This window comes from Haliotis rufescens, unplaced genomic scaffold, assembly GCF_023055435.1.
Source record: "Haliotis rufescens isolate VD_foot unplaced genomic scaffold, xgHalRufe1.0.p SCAF_138, whole genome shotgun sequence".
Classification (NCBI taxonomy): Eukaryota; Metazoa; Mollusca; class Gastropoda; order Lepetellida; family Haliotidae; genus Haliotis; species Haliotis rufescens.
The window spans coordinates 452,434-466,880 of record NW_025963822.1 but is presented as its reverse complement, the minus strand read 5'-3'; the positions used below and the strand labels follow the sequence as shown (position 1 = coordinate 466,880).

Here is a 14,447-nt window from a genome sequence, read left to right as displayed (position 1 = left end):
CGCATCCAACTTTATGGAAACAACGAGCTGTTAGATTTCCCATATCAACAGTAGTTGCAATTCAACACGTGTACAGGTGGATGTTAGTTCTCTGATAGTTTCTGTCACAGACTATCCCTAACGTCATAACAAGTCGCAATCTGCCGCCATTCAACGAGGGCCAGGGAACATAACACATGCAACTATGTGCAGTTTTAAGACTTCCCAGAAACCTTCCTTAATAACCCACACCTACAACCCAGGGTGTATATATATAAGACATTCGCCATAGAGATGCCCTACATTCATCTACCAACACGAAGTGAACAAAACAGAACAGAACAGAATTTATTTCGTATAGTCTGGCCATGCGGCCAATAGTACAGATGGTTGGATAATATTTGACATATTGTGACAGAGCGCTTCAGTTAATATTGGCTTTAGAATTTCTAAGTTTAAACATTTTATCTAAATAAAGAGCTAGCTGAAATAAAATGTTTTCGTCATTTTTTGTGAGTAACAATACAAACTTGTGCAGGGTAGGATTTTGATAGTAATACGAGGGCAAATATCTTATCCTGAAGCTAGTATAAGCTGGACATATAAATAGTGCATGGTATTCATCATCTAAGTCTTCTTTACTGAAAGTACATAGACTGTCAGCAAAGTCATGGTCACTAGACATTCTATATTTATGTATTTTAAAATCATTTGAACAACATCTAAATTTTGTTAAAGATCTTCCTACACGAAGTGTACCGTTGTCGTCCTCGTGTGTGCCGTGTTGGTTGCAGCCACATGTAAGTTTGATTTATGTAACTGTTCCAACATAAGACGTACTGATTGTAAACTATAAATTCTTCAAAGTGTGATGGGCACACGGGGGACAGACACGTATGATTTGGGGTTCCCCCTGATTATGTTTCTAGGTTTGTCAACACCCAATCTCATTAAAATCAGATCTAAGTTCTCGCTGCCGCTAAACAAAGATCTGAGGACATCCCATTACGGGTCAGTTCAGAATGACCTTTCGCGAACTTCGACCGAACACTAAAATGAATAACAAGAAGTCGACATCACCCAATTAGAAAGCAGCTTTCTCGAGCTTTACGGCACTCGTTTCAACCTGGCGACTTCCATTTCAGACTACGCTTGAAAAATATGTTGACACAGTTCTCGATTAAAATTTTCAAAACTGAGCAAACGAACATTCCGGAAGGTCCAATATATTGGTGAAATTGTATGGCAGTGCTTCCCACATACAGTGCAACGCCTCCTCCGTTCACATGTTTATCCCACGGAAGCGAGAGATAGACGATAATTTTGACGGAATCAGTCGTATGGGCCGTAACTGTCGTTCGGAATAACCCGTGTTAACGTTTTCGAGGTTGCATGATTAGAACACAAATTCCGACTGTCACTTTCATGATCTGGTAAGCGAGGCTTTGATTGGTTGGATGAAAGGTCGTTCTGACGTGACCCGTAATGGGATGTCCTCGTATCTTTGTTTAGCAATAGCGAGAACTAAGATCTGATTTTAATCAGATTGGTAAACACCATACCAGTTTCGTCACAGTGGTAAACAAACAAACAAAACTCTTTTACAACATCTTTTCAATCATCCAAATTTCCTTCACAACAAGGGGAGGTCGGGTAGCCTGGTGGTTAAAGCGTTCGCTCGTCACGCCGAAGACCCGGGTTCGATTCCCCCCATGGGTACAATGTGTGAAGCCCATTTCCGATGTCCCCCGCCGTGATATTGCTGGAATATTGCTAAAAGCGGCGTAAAACCATACTCACTCACTCACTTCCTAACAAAGTCTGGCAATTCGGCGGAAGATGAACTATATAGTTTTGATAATTTGTTGTGAAAAGCAGCACTCCTAAGTGTTATTCAAATAATCGAACCAGTGGTTGATATTCGAGTCTGGACCAGACAATCCAGTGATTGACATCATGAGCATCGATCCACGCAATTGGGATACGATGACATGCATCAACCAAGTCAGCGAGTCTGACCACCCGATCCCGTTATCGCCTCGTACGACTAGCATAGTCGCCTTTAATGGCAAGCATGGGTTGCTGAAGACCTATTTTACTCCGGATCTTCACGGGTCTCCTGAGATTGAACAGAACTATAACTTGCGACTAATTACGTACGTTAAGAATGAATCAAATGAGACAAAAGTAGGTGGTATAAATGACCAGTTGTATTCAAATTAATCATGACAATAGCAATTACAATGTCAGCGTATTTAATTATATAGATACAGACCTTTTGGGGGCACAGGTTCACGAGAATAAATAATGAATACACAATGCCATTTAGAAAGTGGTCAAATGTAACACAGTACAGATTCTAGTACTTTTTTTAGTTGAGTCCCGTCCGGGATTCGAACCCACACTTGCCAGAGTGAGGCAACTAATCGCCAGCAAACAAAGTCAGCAATCTAACCCACTCAGCCACCGAGGCTTCCACAAGAATGAAGGTCCGACAACTGGTAGTCTAGATCACGTACTTTGAGTACCCCTCTGACAAGTGTAAATTGGCACGGCTCCCATGGCCGAAAGCTATGAATACACAATGCCATTTAGAAAGTGGTCAAATGTAACACATATTATATATGCAAGTGTGGGTTCGAATCCCGGACGGGGCTCAACTCAGAAAAGTACTAGAATCTGTACTTTACTAAGAAAGTGTTATCCCAAATATAACATGTGTTACGTTAGAGAATAAATAAGGCAATCTAGATAGCAATCACGTGAACCTGAGTTGCTGACCAGTTGGTAAAAGCCCTGTCCTGATAGGGTTTAATCTTAGATAACAGATAGGCCAGGCCGACGTACGTCTCAAATGTGAACTGAAAAGGTCATACGGGTTCTCACGATCAATAGGCTTCCCCAAGACTGTCAAGTAAACGTTATTGTGCTAGGTAAAGTGGCGAGGTGTTAATGCGTTGTTACTACATTCATTATAATTAGTTGTCCCTCTGAGTTCGTTATAACCGTAGTTTACTCTACATAGCGACGCATTTGTGTGTGTGTGTGTGAGTGCGTGTGCGCGCGTGTGTGTGCGCGTGTGTGTGTTGAGAGTGCCAAGAACGCAAGTTTTAGCTCAGCTTTGGACTGTAGCAGAGGTGACCCTACTGGTCACCCAAACAAGTTGTCCATAACCCGAAGCCATTTGGGCCATCTGACCCCCATTTCAGCCTCCTTTCGTGATATGCTTTTAAATACTAGGAATCCTGTTTGTCACGAAACCACGAAAAGGGCTAATGTATATGAGGAAATCTTTTTAGAGAAGAAAACAAATATCAAACATCTAACTCATGCAAGACTTTCCGCTGTCTATTTTGCCACTGAACGTACCAACGACACAAGAGAAACATGTGTTAATTCAGAGATATGTGGCCTTGTGTAACATGTAAACGAATTAACTTCCTATAAATTTAATTGTGTGCGAGACGTTTCGCCATGAGTATTTTATGTATGCCCCTGATAATACTAACGCGGTAACACGGCACATACATTTTATGTACACTTCAAATTTAAACGGGCACCTGCTAGAAATTAGAGTGACCTCCCTTGAATTATTGATCCGTGACGAGGCAAAAGCTCCAGCATGTCGTATTTAAGAAACAGTTACAGTTAATGTCCATCAGCGACTATGTTTTGTGAGATATGGGGTCTGAAATACATAATTTGTGTCGTATGCATAGTGCTTGCGTCAAAGGTAAGATGGTTCGTGCTTGACAAGCACATACGTACATTAGTTTGGACAAGAAACCAAGATATCTTAGATTACAACTTCAAGTTGAAGACACCATCAGCTGACCATATACCGTATTACATATGGTCTGCATATCGACACTGTGACAGTGACAATGGTAGTAAATATGCCTCTCTATTACTTTGATAATCACGGTCATAAATTAATCTCAAGTAATAATATTAATGTTTCATTTCATTTCCCCACAAGTTGGTTCGACAAGGATATTGAAATATAATTACTTAATAATTTGTATTTCTGCGAACAGGTATAGATATATAAGACTTTTAGGTTGATCTTTCAGTTTTAACGTGTAGATGACAGAAATCTGTGTATTCATACAACGGTTCCATTTTTGGGAAAGACTTCCGCCTGTATCCCCCCTCAAAAGTTATTATGTATGTATGCATTGCGCTCAATCCTTTCAATCATATACAGTAGGGCTGGGACGAGTCTAAATTTACTACCCGGGTACCCACATCTCTATTACCCGACCCTACCCGGGTACCTGCTGTTGGTGTCAAGAGATATAGGTATAAAATGTCCGATTGGGAATAGTTTGACAGTAGCCCTGGCCGAATGTTTTCAGATAGACGTATAAACCGATGTGCTCATGCATACACTGAAGTTGACTGAAGTTTTAGCTTTGTTCAAACATATTAAGTCAGAAGGAACGTGTTCATAGTCATGAAGAAATGCGAACAGTAGAGACTTAAACTTGTCGTGTAACCATGTAGTTATAATTATAGTGATTTTTGTCATGAAACAATATATCACGTGACTAACCACGGGTCCGGGTAGTCCTGTGGGTACCCGGGACCTACTCAGTCCCCACCCGACCCGAGTACCCCAGTTACCCATCCAAGCCCTAATATACAGTATATTTTTAAGGGGGGATACAGCGTGAAATCTTATGCATTTTTAATGTATCATGGGTACAATGTATGGAACCAATTTCAAGTTACCTTGGTAACTGGTAAATATGAAATGTCAATACAGGAGAACAACCATGCAGTCTTGATCCTGCCTAAACAGATTCCTTGGGTGTAAAAGGCAAAATAGCTGAAAATCAGTGATGACACCTCGTGTTTGAAAGAAGGGTAAGCATGTCCTCCACAACCAGTAAATGAAAATAACACCATGTTTGGTTCTTTCTTTCAGATGGCCAGTTGTAGTGTCCCGTTAGAAAGGGATGTCACTCTGGAGAACAATTTCAAATTGGCCAACAAAACAATTCCATCAAGTCAGGAGCCAGTTGTTGAATCTGACATTCAGCAAACAAATATGCTGATATGGCAGCATATCTATGACAACAAAAAGCCGTTGGTGCCTTCTCAAAAGACTGCAACAGAGCCGAGGTGGTTGCTGAATATGTGGCTCGTGTTTCGGACTTCAAAGATTCAAAACCATCCAAAGAGTCTTCCATTTATGAAAGGTGTATTTGAAACTCATGACAAAGCTTCCTCTGTACGATCGAAGTCTTCCAGAACAAGCTTTAACAAAGATAAACAATATTCAACCATACATACAAAGAACAAGTTATCCAAAGAAACTAATTCTTCATATCACAAAACACACAGAAAGAAAAGGGAAGCTCCTGTCGTAGAGAGGGAAGGCAAAGTTAACGCAACGTCCAGTATAACAGCGTCAGGAGCATCTGACTCAGCGCTCAGCCCCACACTGTCATTAGTGTCTAGAAGTGTGAGGAACAATAATACAAGTGTGTCACTTTCCGGCCATGAAGATACATATGTCACATATTTTCCCGTGCCAGTTGAATGGACAGCTGAGGGGAACTACTCTGCAGTGCGGAAGTTAATAAATAAATTTAATATACAACAAAGGATGTAAGTAAAGGTTTACTATTCACAGATAGTATGTGCTACAAAGGATGTAATGATTTACTATTAACAGATAGTATGTGCTACAAAGGATGTAATGATTTACTATTAACAGATAGTATGTGCTACAAAGGATGTAATGATTTACTATTAACAGATAGTATGTACAACAAAGGATGTAAGTAAAGGTTAACTATTCACAATGTTCACAGATAGTATGTGCTACAAAGTATGTAATGGTTTACTTTTCACAGATAGTATGTGCTGCAAAGAATGTAAGGCTAACTATTAACAGATAGTATACATGTGCTACAAAGGATGTAACGGATAACTGTAAACAGATAGTATGTGCTACAAAGGATGTAATGTTTTACTATTCACAGATAGTATGTGCTACAAAGGATTTATGGTTTACTATTAACGTATAGTATGTGCTACAAAGGATGTAATGGTTTACCTTTAACAGATAGTATGTGCTACAAAGGATGTAATGGTTTACTATTCCCTACTGTTGCAGAGCTTGTCTGCTCGGGGTATTTGTCATGTGATCCATCCTTCTGTTGCAGAGCTTGTCTGCTCAGGGTATTTGTCATGTGATCCATCCTTCTGTTGCAGAGCTTGTCCGCTCGGGGTATTTGTCATGTGATCCATCCTTCTGTTGCAGAGCTTGTCCGCTCGGGGTATTTGTCATGTGATCCATCCTTCTGTTGCAGAGCTCGGGATGCACAGATAGCGTTCATGTGCATGGTGTTCCTGCTGTGTCTACTCAGCCTGTGCGTGTGGTGCACAGGCATGTGCTACAGAAAGAAAATTCACTACATGAAGTGGAGTTTTCAAGACAGTCATGCACTCACTAGTGTCAGAGGTAGGGATCTGTTTATTCTTAATGAGAAAGTCACGACACAGATATTGGCCAATATATAGTATACCCCGGTAACCTCCTGCTCTATTCATAATTGGAGGTAGAACGAGACCCTGGATGATCTAGACTAACATCTAGTCTCTGAAATGAACATATCGTACAGAAAAAACAGTTGTTCAGTTATCTTAATAAAAATATAATAAAAGGGAGCCTAGTGACTCTCTTTATTTTCAGATGATACTGCCTGATACTGCAGTAATCTAGACTTGCCAAACATTATAGACTTGCATGGGCTGTATTTGATATATATTTGTATCAGGGCCTGTAAGACAGACTATGGATGATCGTGAGTCATCATACCTTAATGTTTTAGATTTTTTATACGATTTCCTCTAAAATCAACAATTTGTATGCATTAAATGTAATTAGAGGTTATTCTTTTTCAGATATATTCAGGAGGAGGTGGAATTATTTACCCGAACAGAGTTTTTATGAAGAAGTCATTGTACATGACAGAGGGACTGACCCCTGACCTTCACCTTCATTGCTATCTATACAAGCTGCAATTTATTGTTATTATTATAATTATTATTATTAATATTAATATTCAGATGTACTTAACATGCTAAAGGTCATTTCATGTGATATTTTAAGAATGATAGATGTGTCTAACAACGATTTACTCCTTACAACATTTGATTTATGAATATACATGTCAATCTTTGTACAGTCAAACCTCATGTCGAACTTGGATGTGTCGAATTCCCGATTGACTCAAACCTCTTTTTAGAGTCCAAATTATCTAAATTAAGCCTAAAATTACCCTGATGTCTCGATCCCCAGATAACTGGAACTTTTTTGGGGCGGTGGGGTAGCCTAATGGTTAAAGTGTTCACTCATCACGCCCAAGACCCAGGTTTCGATTCCCCACATGGGTACAATGTGTGAAGCCCATTTTTGTTGTTCCAAGCCGTGATATTGCTGGAATATTGCTAAAAGTGGCATAAAACAATACTCACTCACTGGAACTTTTTTGCAGGTCCCAACGGGTCGACACAACGAGGTTGTACTGTAGCTTTAAGGGTACAGAATCCCCTTTTACAGGGATATATATGAGATATTTGCAAATAGTCTGAAGATGTTGGGATTAATGGCATCTTTTGCGTGCATATAAGTTAAACTCTATGTTATATCAGGATCTGGGACCCTGTATGACGACTTCAAATATTGCAGAGATTGACTCTCTGAGCAGGATAAGTTTTAAATGTTCATAAATGTTGGTAGTGATGTATCAGTACCTTAATGATACTGTAGGTATGTTTGTACATATAAAGTTAGAAACTAACAGTTTAAGCCCACTAGTCCTTATGAAGATAAAATATAGCAAAAAACCCTTAAAAAGGGCAAATTTCTACTGGTCCTCTTGATACCTTAACTATTGAACAGTTTGGCAAGGACTACAGAACTAGTGCCAATTTCTGATGCTGCATATGCGTATGTATACATGGGTATGTGCACAATGAAAACTTGACTCCATACATGAGAAAGTAGTCCATCAGTGACTAGTGACCTAACCAAAACTTGAATCTTGAAACGAACAAAGACTTGAGAATTCTTTGCACATACCATCAACAAGTGTACTTCTTAACCCATTACTTATGCTCTTGTCATATAGATGTAGCTTTTTTTTTATACAATAAGAGGGCACAGGTGGCCCAGTTGTCTAAGGTGCCACAATTCGCTGTGCAGAGTTGCCTCCCTTGGACATGCCAGAAACCTATGATGATCGTGGGTTCGAATCCTGGTTTGCCCATATTATATTTCTAGGTTTTTCAACCTGTGCTCATTTAAAGGTAAATATCTGAGACTTGCATCACTTTGGGTTTTCCTCCAACATTCAGTTGACATGCCGCGATATAACTGGAATACTGTTCAAAGCGGCGTTAAACCCAACTCACTCACTCACTATAGGACAAATATACTGCTCAAGTTAACGAACACCAACTACTGGTAGACATATGTTGCAGTAGCCATGACATTAACTATAGTCAAATGAAAAAAGGGTGTTCTTTAACTTCTTTTGAGTAGTATATATATCTCATAGTGTGGCACAATCTTTCCTCTGCATCACTGGATGTATCAGCAGTAGAAAGTAACCGTTTTAGTCCACTATACCTCAGCTGTTGGGCAGTTTGGCAAGGACTACAGGACTTGTGCCATTGTCTTACACAGATCAGTGGTGTCCAATACAGAGCCCTATGTCAAAGGTTAGAATTAACCTGCTCAGATGGGGATCGATGCTTCAGCCTATTCGTCTGTACCATCTGTGATCGCTAATTGACCGGGCCATTTGAAGCATCAATTGTGGCCACTTTTTTACCTGGGCCACGTTCCACAAAGCGATCTTAGTGCTAAGACTGCCGTAAGTCTATGTTAAAGTATGGGATATACGATTGCTTAATGTGGAACGGGGCCCTGTACTTTATATACCTTGATGCATGGTAGTACTGCTGGTCTGCTGTATAATGGCTTATTATTGCCTTCCAACTATGAGTGTTCTAATTCTTGGCAGTGGGGTATAGAGAATCTCACCCGAGTATCTATCTATTTCAAATATATCATGAGTCGATAAAGGTTTGGACACTTAGGTGAGATTCTATTTATCATCCCAAATCTGGGTACAATTTGTGAAGCCCATTTCTGGTGACCCCCGCCAGGATATTGCTGGAATATTGCTAAAAGCAGCGTAAAACCATACTCACTCATCCAAAATGATCCTTCCTACTTTTTCAGTTTGTAAACTGTAATAACCAGTGTTCTCAATGCAGCTAACACGCTTCAGAGGTAGAGTGATTAGTGATGTCATTTGATTGTGATGTCATGGTAACCAATGATGTCATAATTGACTGCAAAGCATTGTGATGCAATTTCATTGATCTCACCCAAGCATATCACCTATGGAAGCCAGTTTTGGATGATGTGGTCGTTAGTGGAACTTGTTCCTGCAGTACATAAGCACGGGCTTTGGTATTACACAATGTGTAATACAGCTGTATGTTTATTAAACAGGTGATCTCTTCACAGGCATGTAATAATAAACCTTTGTTTACTTCCAAGTGGATGAGAAGTGTGTTTTCCCCTCAAAGCTCCAACGGGAGCATGTTCATTTGTTTGTTTGAAGATGCTGAAAAAGTGGGGAATATTCTCGATTTTGGATTTTATGAAGTGGTTTTGAGGGACTGATAATTTATTAGTGGTAGTGTGGGTGGGGGTTGGTCTCAGGACTATCATATTTTGTTGACACCATCTTCTCCCCCCAACTGATTCTCAACTGATTCCCAAGTGTTAATGCAGATTGTTATTCCTTTTCTTCAATGAAGTCATCAACTCTTCAAGTTGTTCCAGGGCGTTGGTGGCCAAGTCATATAAGGTGCCCAATTCGCTGTGCAGAGTTGAGTCCCTTTGGCACGCTAGAAACCTTTGACTGTGGATTCGAATCCTGGTTCGCCACGATTGTTTCTAGGTTTGTTAGCCCCATGCTCATGGGTTTTACCAAAGTGATAAACGTCTGAGACCTGCATCACTTCGGGCTTTCCTCCCAAGTTAAGCTGACACGCCGTGATATAACCGGAATACTGTTAGCAGCGTTCAACCAAACTCACACACTCACTCAGGCTAAGAGGTATTTAGAAGTTGGTGCACTAAGTATCTTTTCTTTACTCAGTTAGGCCATTCCATTTAAAATCAAATGGATTCCAATAGCAATCTATTGGAAAAGTATTTTGTGTGTGTTTTTCCTCCTGTCAAAATGGCCAAGAAATACAGAACCATACACGTGCTGGTGTATTGTATAACCTCAGGCTTTCTCCCACATTAAGCTGACACGCTGTGATAGTCCTGAAGTATTGTTCACAACATGGTTAAACCCAACTGATGCTCTCCCTAAAACTGAAGACAGTGATGGATCATGACCCTTGACAATTTTTGGGTCTGATTGTACAGTAAATCTCATTCTCAAATATCAAATATATCAACACTAGATAAAAGTTTCAAACTGAGGCTTGCCAAGGAGTTTTAAGCTTTTATTGACGCATGTTGATATATTAAAATATATATACTATAAATATAAATACTAATTAAAATATAAGTATGTGCAACTGACTCGACCCTTATAATCACAATCCTTTTCAAGAAAAGAAAATGTCGGTAGATATCAAATCTACGGAAGCCTTTTAGGGCCATTTGTTTTTTTCTTGAAATTTCAAGATCTTATGTTGAAATTTCAAGATATACTAAGTTGAAATTTCAAGATAATAAGTTGAAATTTCAATTTAGTACCTTGAAATTTCAAGAAAAAAAGAAATGGCCCTAAAAGGCTTACATACAAGTCCAAATTTGTTGTATCAATTAGCTGCGGTACCTGTTATAACATTATGGTAAGGTTGTTAGTGCGGTATGTTCTGAATTGGGAATCTATGAGGAAAACACTATGGAAAAGCCTGTAGCTCTGTATAGCGACAGTTTTCAAAATCGTATCTAAGAAGCAGAACAGGGCTATGGCTAACACATCTAGGTATCAGTAATATTGTTATATTTATGATGTTTTCAAGATGATTGTTATGGTGTTGACAGCTCAATGTGTACATAAATCTGCCATAGTGGATGTCCTGGTATCTCCTGAATTGACTCAATCCTAATCAACAGTTTCAGTGCATTCATGCTCATCTGTGTATATCTGTTTTACAGCATGGTGAATGAATTAATTCATGGTTTTGATATGATTCTTTGAATTTTCATAATTATACATTTACAGCACAAATCATGTCTAAGTGCTTGTTATTTTGATGGTTATGATTTAGCATCCATCCTATGTTGATGGTGCATGATCAATGGAATCGCATCTTCCCAAGGCAAGAGAGTTAACTGACTGTAAAAGTCCAGTTTCCACCCTGGAACAAGGCTGGGCTCGATCGTAGAACCACCAGTGGATATCAGAGTTATGTCCCTTCCATGTCCCTCATATTCCACTTCTCTTATCACTTGCATTTGCTTCAAACGAAATGGCGGCGCCCATTCGGGACGATCTGATTGATAATCAGGATCTGTATTAAAACAGTCTTGCTTCCCAAAGTGCATCAAATCACGTGAGCACCGTGATTAAAAATATGAAAAGATTGGGAAAATATTTGACGCCGAATTGGCGGTACACATGCTTTGCAAATCCTACCATCGACTGAAATCTGCAAGGTATTTTACAACCGTATGTCGATTTCTTTATGTAATTTTGATTAGACTAAGCATAGACCTGTTAGTCCAGCCAAAATGTAACTCCATAATTCCAGCATAGTTCGGCAAGGGTGCAAAAAGGGACTTTTATCGTCAGTTAACGCCCTTGCCTCGGGAAGATGATGGAATCTTTATTGCTGTTACTTTGGTGCTGGGAGCCAGACATATATTTTTAATAAAATTGTGGAATATATTTCTTGAGCTTTTGATTATTTATTGCACAACACTATTGGATGACTTGAATTTATGCAAGGACGTAGGTGAGGTGAGATTGGGTTTAACAAGATTATTGCACTTGCATAGAGACGTGCATGCATTGTGTGACTATTGCTGTATTGCTATACGTATTGCAATATATTGCAGCTTATGCTTTTTGTAATGATTTTACAGCTGATGTGGGTGACCAGGTGACGTCGCAGCACACATTGTTAAATTGGTCGTTCCACCGGAACATAACTTGAGCGTTGCAGATTTTACAGCAGTGTTTCAATCAACTATCCCATCCTTCACAAGCCCAAAATGTCTGCAATAGCTGCCTCACTTCTGTCATTCGGCACTGCCTCGAAATTGTGGTAGACCTTGTTAAAATTAAAAATTATTCGCAACTATTCTAAATGCGATATACGACATCTAACCGAAACTCCCAAAGTGATCCGACTATCATGAAAATCGGTTCACTGCGATCATCTCCCTACACGTGTTCACAGGTTTTGCAATTAACTGGTAATACTGTGCACACTGATTGCGATATACGTTTAACCGAAACTCTCAAAGTGATCCAACTATCGTGAAAATCAGTTCGCTGCGATCTTCTCCCTACATGTGTTCACAGGTTTTGCAATAAACCGGTAATACTGTGCACCCTGATAGCGATATACGTTTAACCAAACCTCTCAAAGTGATCCGACTGTATCATGACGTGTTCACAGGTTTTTCAATTAACAAGTTAACGGGTAATACTGCACACCCTGATTGTTATGTGTGTTGAGTTAACACTTTAACTACTAGCTTATATCACCACCAGGGGGCACGGGTGGCCCAGTCATCTAAGGCGCCGCGATTCGCTGTGCAGAGTGGCGTCCCTTTGGCACGCCAGAAACCTATGATTGTGGGTTCGAATCCCAGTTCGCCCCGATTATGTTTCTAGGTTTGTCAGCACCATACCCGTGCTCGTGGGTTTCACCGAAGTGGTAAACGTCTGAGACCTGCATCACTTCGGGCTTTCCTCCCACATTAAGCTGACACGCCGTGATATAACTTGAATACTGTCACTCACTCACTTATATCACCACCATTACTCTCTGAAGCGTTGAAATACCTCGACTAATATAACACAGGAGAAAATGGAAAATGTATCAATTTATTTATACATAAATATATTTATTGATTTATCTTGTACAGTGTAGTATTCAGTATTCATTCATCTCACCAGTGACATAAAGACTAAACTGAAATATAATGTAATTGTCTAATGTTCTACCAGATTAATCAAGGGCCGTGAAAAGTGCTACTGAGCAGGTCAAAGTCATTACCATATTCACCGCATTAAACGCCCTGCTCTAATAAATGCTTCCTAACCAAATTCTAGACCAATCTGCAAGTAATCTTAAGACCCCTACTTAGAAAAAAACATACATGACAGTCCATAGTTTCTTGTGTATATTACAGAAAAACAGTAGTGTAGAAAGGTCTATAATTGCAACACTATTATCGACAACATTTTAGTGTCATCGACATTTGAACAAAGTATTTTTGTTCTCAACTGTTTGATCTCTGAACTTTAACTTATTGTGTATGGGTTTAATAAGCACCCCTTCCTTTGTCAATTTTCTAAGCGCCCAGGCGGCTTATTACGGCCAATACTGTATTATATTTTGTTCTCATGATGTAGGCATATTATGGTTATAACATTTATTGTAACACTCCCGTACAAGCCCTAGTAACGTAAGTAACAAGTAGCCCCCCATATTGGCCCCTCCCCCACAGGCCCTAGTAACATCAGTAACAAGTAGCCCCTCATATTGGCCCCTGCCCTACACACCCTAGTAACATCAGTAACAAGTAGCCCCTCATATTGACCCCTGCCCTACACACCCTAGTAAAATCAGTAACAAGTAGCCCCACATATTGACCCCTGCCCTACACACCCTAGTAACATCAGTAACAAGTAGCCCCTCACATTGGCCCCTGCCCTACACACCCTAGTAACATCAGTAACAAGAAGCCCCACATATTGGCCCCTGCCCTACACACCCTAGTAACATCAGTAACAAGTAGCCCCACATATTGACCCCTGCCCTACACACCCTAGTAACATCAGTAACAAGTAGCCCCACTTTTGGCCCCTGCCCTACACACCCTAGTAACATCAGTAACAAGTAGCCCCTCATATTGGCCCCTGCCCTACACACCCTAGTAACATCAGTAACAAGTAGCCCCACACATTGACCCCTGCCCTACACACCCTAGTAACATCAGTAACATGAAGCCCCTCATATTGGCCCCTGCCCTACACACCCTAGTAACATCAGTAACAAGTAGCCCCATATATTGACCCCTGCCCTACACACCCTAGTAACATCAGTAACATGAAGCCCCGAATATTGACCCCTGCCCTACACACCCTAGTAACATCAGTAACATGAAGCCCCTCATATTGACCCCTGCCCTACACACCCTAGTAACATCAGTAACATGAAGCCCCACATAT

General features: G+C 40.1%; 1 protein-coding gene across 1 annotated transcript; it reads left to right on the top strand.

The window, feature by feature from the left end:
- Positions 1 to 3,576: 3,576 nt before the first annotated feature.
- On the top strand, positions 3,577 to 9,717 carry LOC124137843. The gene is made up of 4 exons (XM_048395025.1): positions 3,577 to 3,712; positions 4,910 to 5,595; positions 6,303 to 6,454; positions 6,898 to 9,717. The coding sequence occupies exons 1-4, from the start codon at positions 3,647 to 3,649 to the stop codon at positions 6,981 to 6,983; spliced, it is 990 nt and encodes a 329-aa protein (XP_048250982.1). The 5' UTR covers positions 3,577 to 3,646; the 3' UTR covers positions 6,984 to 9,717.
- The last annotated feature ends 4,730 nt before the right edge of the window (positions 9,718 to 14,447 follow it).

Excerpts from the sequence above, each read along its gene's own strand:
- LOC124137843 (XM_048395025.1), top strand. The coding sequence starts at position 3,647 with ATGTTTTGTGAGATATGGGGTCTGAAATACATAATTTGTGTCGTATGC. Across the intron at positions 5,596-6,302 it reads TTTAATATACAACAAAGGAT|AGCTCGGGATGCACAGATAG; the intron begins GTAAGTAAAGGT and ends CTTCTGTTGCAG. Across the intron at positions 6,455-6,897 it reads TGCACTCACTAGTGTCAGAG|ATATATTCAGGAGGAGGTGG; the intron begins GTAGGGATCTGT and ends ATTCTTTTTCAG.